This window comes from Nematolebias whitei, chromosome 13 (genome assembly GCF_014905685.2).
Source record: "Nematolebias whitei isolate Nwh7 chromosome 13, NemWhi1, whole genome shotgun sequence".
NCBI lineage: Eukaryota > Metazoa > Chordata > Actinopteri > Cyprinodontiformes > Rivulidae > Nematolebias > Nematolebias whitei.
Window position 1 is genome coordinate 47,783,679 of NC_056510.1, and position 7,413 is coordinate 47,791,091.

Here is a 7,413-nt window from a genome sequence, read left to right on the forward strand (position 1 = left end):
CCCCCCCCCCCCCCCCCCCCCCCAGCCATTGTCCAGATAAGAGGTGACATTCATCTTCAGCTCAGTTGAGGTTCTGTTACATGTCCATGGCCTTGGGGAAGGGAGGGGTGAGGAAACAGTCAAAGCATCTTTGTTGATTTAAAACATTCCAGGAGGAGTTGAGATAAGTCCGGCATCAAGGCCACAGTTTGGGTCAGGCAGAACTCATGAATTGTTGTTTCTGCCTTTAAAGTCTTGCTGTACATATTCTCTGATGGAAACTCCAAAACAGCCGAATTGATTCTTTACTCCAAAAGTCGAGCTCACAGCTTCTCCAGATTATTCCACCATTCATGAGTGCTGCCAGGGAGATCACAGTCCTGATAACAGCTGCTCCAATTCCCTGTCACAGCTCCACATTCAGTCCGAGCACTGTCAAGCTTCAACACCTCCACACGAATTTGTAGACAACCAGATTCCACCAACCAAACAGTAGATTCTAGTCGTCATCATGAATCCAACTTGTTCCTTAAAGAGGTCAGAGGGGTCCTCCTTACCCTGACTCCTGTCGGGAGAAGTTGATCGATTTTGTTGAGAGACCAGCTGATCCTTCCAATTAAGAGGTATGCAGAAAAAAAAGAGGTTTTTTAAGGGTTCACAGGACAAAAGAGCTCAGCAGGGAAGCGGGTGGGTGGGGGGGAGGGGGAAAACACGTCTGGTTTCACCGTAGAGTAGCAAGAAAAAAAAAAACATGGGGAAAATTAGAAGAAAAGAAATTAGAAATTAGAAGTGTAGTGAACTCGGCCTCCGGTCAAGACCTGCCTCTGAAGACCTTCATGGGACAGGAACTGTTATTTCATTGATTTGAATCCAGAAATACAAATTAGCTCATCCAGAGACTTTCTAATTGTATCCTGAACTAATCAATTGAAAGAACACTCGCTTTTTTATATTATCATTACTATTTTACAATGTCTTGATAAATCAAAAGTGTGTTTAGTTCAAATCATTTTTAAATGTTGAAGTGAACCACTCATTTTAAATCAACTGTGAAACAGTATTAATGATTTTTAATCCTCATTCAAAGTAGAAATCAAGTTAAATGTCTATGTTACAAAGTAATTATGCATTTTGATCTTCTGTCTGAAATGAGAAAGGAGTAATGTCGGTCAAAAGTCGGAGACAGTCGCAAACAAGTTTATTGGAACGAACTGTCATGTTTTTAAACCTCTCAGACAGAAACAAGAAAACTGGCACCTGTAAGTCTGTCATTTCTCCAAAACATTTCTTGGTCTGTTCCTAAACATCTCCGCTGTTTTTCTGACTTGTAGTGACCCTCTGACGTCACTAAAACCACACCCCTGTTGGTTCTTTCAACCAATCAGGACTTCCCAAAAGGGACCGGAAGCAGAACTCTTTAAAAGTCGACACTTCCTAGTTCCAGTGAGAACAGAAGTTCCGAAGGAGAACAGAAGTTCCAGGAGAACAGAAGTTCCAGGAGAACAGAAGTTCCAAGAGAACAGAAGTTCGAAGAGAACAAAGGTTCCGAAAGTTCTGAAGTGCTGGAGTTAGTTGGGAGTTCTTCCGAGTCTAGTTGGGATTATGGAACCGTTGACGGACTCACAGCTCATGTGAGCCCACCCGGGAGGTGAGCGTGTTGTTGAACGGAGTACCGTCACTACTTCGGACGATTCTCAGCCATCCTAAGGAGACGCTGAAAGATAGCGTTGAAATGGAACTCCGTACGGGAGATGACCTATCTTCTGCAAAGGTAATGAGTCGCTTCACTACCGAGTGTACCGAGGCTGAGCTGGGATCGGATGGAGGGTGCTGTTCCTCACCAACACACTTTCCCTCATCCATCTTTTCCCTCCATTCAAACTCCTTCATTCCCCATCTTTAAAACTCTTCTATCTTGCCAGTAATTAATCCAGATATCTTCAGAAATGTCTGTTGTTTTTATTAAGTAAAACGTGCCAAGTTTTATTAATCAGAGCCGATCAGAATAAAGTGTACAATGTTTTGATGTTAAATTTTGATTCTGTTAATAAATGACCACATTCATTTTGATGGGTCAAAGAAAATTAACGTCTCATGTCACTAATTAGACCATCTCCAACACAGTATCTCTGTCACATATCTGTCAAGTAGCTCGAAAAAGTGAGAACCCGTTATTAAATATTGATTGTAGTGGAGCTCCTAAGCTAACTGAAGCTAACCTAACCCTACATCACTACAGAAGAAATTAGAATGATGTGTTCAATTAGCTTTGTAGAGAACTAGCAGAGAGCTGTATGAATGGGTAAATGAGGACACAGATTGTGTTGTAAAGCGCTTTGAGTATCTTGAAATAAGATAGAAAGGTGCTATATAAGTACAGTCCATTTACCATTTACCATTTACATGGAATGTAACCCCTCTGACAGGGAAGGAGCCTGAGCTTGTGCGTGAGGTTGAGAGGTACAGACTAGATATACAGTAGTTGGGCTCACCTAGACACATAGCATGGGCTCTGGAACCGATCTCCTTGAGAGGGGATGGACCTTATTCCACTCTGGAGTTGCCCAAGGTGAGAGGCGTCGAGCTGATGTGGGTCTATTTGTAGCCCCCTGACTTGGTGCCTGTGTGTTGGTAGATGAGAGGGTGGCTTCCCTTCACCTTTGGGTGCAGGGACGGGCTCTGACTTTTGTTTGTGCCTATGCGCCGAACTGCAGTTCAGAGTATCCATTTTGTTTCCGTTTGAAAACGGAGCTCAGTGAGTGAAACTGTGTGCGTGCAGCGCTGTTAGAGGTCTTTAATAAATATGCCAGAAAGAGGCTGAAGAGATCCAGCGACTCACTTATAGGAGCATTTAGCTTCGGATTGGTCGTTTGCTGACACGCATATTGGATTGATTGACAGGTCGCATCATGGATCTGACCCATGGAAAAAAATGAAAATAAATGAGAGCTGTAAAAAAAAAAGGCTTTTACGACTTTATTCTCGTAATACTATGGGAAAAAAAAACTGTCCAGATGACCTGACTGAAAATTGTTGGATTGTATACCTGGATTATTGAGCATGGACTTTGTTGTTCATGCTGCTGTTCGGCGTATTGTTTTTATGCTATTAATGCTTAGTGCATTTTTAATTTATGTTTTTCTTAGTTAATATCTTAGATCTTATTACTGTTTTAATTTTACATTTTATTGTTGTATGTAACTGGAACCCTGTGTACATAACTTCGTACATGGTACATGTGGTGTGAACAGTAATAAAGAAATGCTGACTCTGACTTTATTCTCGTAATTGTGTGGTTTGAGAGAGGAGTAAAGGAGGCCATCTTTGTGAAAAGAAACCGTCCATCATTAAACAGGGGCGGAGCCTCCAGGTTCAACTGTCCCCCTCTTACAATGCTGTGATTGCTAGTATCACTCAGCCCTCTGTGAGTAGTAAACAGCCATCAGGTGCTAATGATCCATTGTTAGGCTGATGGTCCTTCTTGAGCATGTGATCAGCTGGTTCTGGTTGTCAGCAGCAAACTGGTTGATCCACCCTGAGAAGGTGCTATTTAAGAGACTGAGCTGAATACAGCACCTCAGACTGAGGAACTCTTTCGAATGAGAGATGAAACGTTTCTACATTTTTTTGTTTGTTTGTTTGTTTTGCTTTGTTTAGTTTTTTTGAATGTCCAGAGGACTAGATTTAACTTTTTTAGATTTTTCTACCTGGATTATTGAGCATGCATCAGGATGTATGGCTTTTAATTTTTTTTTTTCTTAATGTGGCCCTAAAGCATCGTCGTACCAAAGAGAGTCTAAAATCGCCACTGATATGCATCATTGTCATTTGTTATTTTGTTCTTATGTTTCTTTGCTCTGTTGTGTTAAAACTTCTGGTTACTAGGCAACGCAAAAACGTCCTCGACCAATCAGAAGCTTTGTTTCGCGTACTGGTACAAAAAGCGTTCCAATTTTCAACTGCGCAGTCCACCGAAGACAAGTGTTTGGAGTTTGAGGTAAAAGTATAAATAATTGATTTTGCCTGAATTATTTTACGGTCTGTGATTTGTGTAATAGTTTTGAGTCAGAAATGCCGTCAGCTCGGTGAGTGGCCCTTTGTGTTGCTGCGGCGCATTGATCTGTGGTCGGGTAGTGCTTCGGCTTTATAAAAAGGCGTGCCCGCGCGGAGGCAGCAAGTTAAACGCTGACTTTTGAACGGATCGGGCGTGTTTGTCTCAGAAAGTGGATTATGCGGAGTTGTGCGTGCCGAGTTAACATCTTTATCCAACTTTGAATGCTTCCGGACCACACTTTCGGTAAAGTATGCTCTGCATTCATGGTTGATTAATTTTTGTGGGACGAAACTATTTTTTAAAATAAACGCATTGTCTGATTGAGTCGTAAAATGAACGTTTTCTCAGCCAACATGTGTATTTGAAAACGTGACACTGGTTAAGCATTGTTCAAAATCTTTTTGTCGTTCCTCTCCAAACGGAGGAGCTGCTGCCTGAAACGTCGCCGCCATATGTTGCGACATGAACCCACGTCACTAAAGTTAAAGTGTTTATTTCTCCGCGGGAACACGGTTCCCTCTCGAATATTGGCTGAAATATTTGTTGCTGACTCTGAACGTGTCCCTAAAGTTCCCGCAGGAAGTTGTTTAGTTTGAAACGAGCGATTTGTCTGCGCGCTTCTGGAACGAGGCACGCGCTGCGAGCTGTTCTAGAAGCGTCGCGCGCTCCTCCGAGTGGCGAGCTCGCGCTCAGCAGCCAGCTTGTGTCGTCAGATGCTACACACACGTGTTTGTGATAGTTTCAAACTGTTGGTTTTAATCTCGCAGGTAATCTGAACTTTGTGAGAAGATGGATAACAAGGAGGAATCGAAGCGGAGCTCTGCCAGTGTTCTCACCTGGGAGCAGGTGAGCAGGCTGCATGAGGTTCTGACGGAGGTGGTGCCCGTTCACGGACGAGGGAACTTTCCCACCTTGGACGTGCAGCTGAGCGACATCGTTGTCCGGGTGCGCTCCCGGCTGGAGCAGAGCGGCATCTGGGTGAAGGACATCCGCCTCAATGGCTCCACAGCCAGCCACGTGCTGGTGCAGGACATCGGCTGGAGCTACAAGGATCTGGACGTGATCTTCAGGGTGGACCTGCCAACCGAAACTGAATTCAGGCTCATTAAGGATGTTGTGCTGGGGATTCTGTTGGACTTCCTGCCCGAAGGTGTGAACAAGGAGAAGATTACACCCATGACCCTCAAAGAGGTTTATGTCCAAAAGCTGGTGAAGGTCAACACAGAGCAGGACCGCTGGAGCCTCATCTCTCTCTCGAACAACAACGGCCGCAACGTGGAGCTGAAGTTTGTGGACTCAATACGGCGGCAGTTTGAGTTCAGTGTGGACTCCTTTCAGATCGTGCTGGACTCTATGCTCTCTCACTACGAGCAGGCCCAGTCGCCCATGTCGCAGGCCTCTCACCCCACCGTCAGCGGGGAGAGCATATACGGGGACTTCAGCGCCGCACTGCACCACCTCCGCAACAAGCTCATCGCCACCAAACGACCCGAGGAGATCCGTGGTGGCGGCCTGCTGAAGTACTGCAACCTGCTGGTGCGGGACTTTCAGCCGGCCGATCAGGAGGAGTTCAAGGCCCTGGAGAGGTACATGTGCTCGCGCTTCTTCATTGACTTTCCTGACATAGGGGAGCAGCAGCGCAAGGTGGAGGCCTACCTCCAGAGCCACTTCATCGGTGAGGACAAGAGCAAGTACGAGTACCTGCAGATTCTGCGGAAGGTGGTCAACGAGAGCACGGTGTGCCTCATGGGCCACGAGCGAAGACAGACCCTCCAGCTGCTCTCGCTGATGGCCGTGAGGGTCCTGGCAGAGCTGAGCGCCATCCCGGATGCTTCCTGCGTGACCTGCTACTACCAGCCGGCACCGTACGTCCGCGACCACAACTTCAGCAACTACTATGTGGCCAACCAGAACATTCCAACATGGCTGCCGTGTAACTGACAGAACATGAGTCTGACGTGACGAGAACATGAAGCTGCTGCTTCTGAGGAGACTAAAGAAGAATAGATGAGAATAGCAACTAAAAAATAAATAAAAAAACTTAAAAATGTAACAGTGGCAATAAATGTAAGAGTTCTCGTGAAGGCACCGTTGCAGTGGACAGGTGTCCTCTCTCATTCCTCATCTGCAGACGAGTCCACGTGGTTGAATAGGAAGTGATTTATTTTTTTAAAGCCTGTTTAGTTTTTGGATTTTGTTCACGGCTTTAATCTTAATGGAGATGTCAGTGCCTTAAAGTGCACGTGCATGTGCACGTCCTCCACAGCTTCAGTACGGACTATAATTTGGGAGAGGAAGAACGGGGAGATGATGCTTTAAATTTGGTTTCCTTCATATTTAAGTGAAAAGTCAGAGAAAATGTGAAAACGTATTGAAGAAGTGCTGGTTTGGGCTAACTGGGCTAACTGGGGATTTCATGTTTGTCTGCTGAACAGAGTTTGATCTCCAGAGTTTGTGAGGACATCACTTTATTTTAATTCACTTTGACATTTAAATGTCTCACATTTAATGTGCCTGATAGCTGTAAACGGGACTGTTTGTTTTTTCTTTGAACTTTCCATTGAGGAGCCCCCCCCCCCCATCCCCTGTAAACCAGCTCAGACTGGGTGGGGGTAGAAACGGCCCGTCGGTCAGTCTGCCGTGCTTTTCGGTCGGATTTTTCTCTTAGAGTGAGTTGCCTCCAGTTGTCGCTACTTTGTGGGGACTGTGGTGAGCTGACCCCCCTCCCCCCCACCCGCTGTGGGAATGTGTCCGGCAGCGACAGAGCGACTGGCTGTGCCTCCTTAAAAGGAGCTGCACATGGAACCCCTGCAGGGTCGCCCCCTCGTAGGTTTGCTGGCTGCCCTGGAATGGGATCCTGTTTGTGACGCAGCACAGCAGCCGGCTCTTCCAGGCGGTCTATAATGATCCCGCCCCCTCCTCCGGGGAACGCGTGTTTTGAGAGTGGGGGGAACTGGATGTGAGCGTGTGCAGGAGCTGTGTGACTTCCTGTCATATCAGGTGCCTGTTGGAAAGAACACGTTCGAAGCCCTTTAGTGGTCATGAGAGGCTGACGAGACGAGTCTCCTAAAAGCAGCCTCCCCCACATCACCAGCTCTGTGAAAGCTATAATTAGCTGTTAGCTGCCTGATGTCTGACTGCTCTACATTGTTCTACCTCACGTCATGACACATCTCATGGTTGTTGGAGGAATGGCTCGGCTGCGCGGCTCGTGAGCAGCCGAAGTCTGGAAGTGCTGCGTTCAGACCCAACAGAACCAAAGAGTTCCAATCAGCAGCAGTTGGAACATAAAGTGCCTCACTCAGTTTTTGGAGTTTCTCTTTTTAACTTGTACTGGTGATCAGGAGGAAGTTTAAACTTGTTGTACTGGTGATCAGGAG

At 46.0% G+C, this 7,413-nt stretch overlaps 1 protein-coding gene across 1 annotated transcript; it reads left to right on the forward strand.

The window, feature by feature from the left end:
* The first annotated feature begins 4,158 nt into the window (after window positions 1-4,158).
* tent5c (terminal nucleotidyltransferase 5C) lies at window positions 4,159-6,680 on the forward strand. The gene is made up of 2 exons (XM_037687117.1): window positions 4,159-4,276; window positions 4,801-6,680. The coding sequence occupies exon 2, from the start codon at window positions 4,823-4,825 to the stop codon at window positions 5,972-5,974; it is 1,152 nt and encodes a 383-aa protein (XP_037543045.1). The 5' UTR covers window positions 4,159-4,276; window positions 4,801-4,822; the 3' UTR covers window positions 5,975-6,680.
* The last annotated feature ends 733 nt before the right edge of the window (window positions 6,681-7,413 follow it).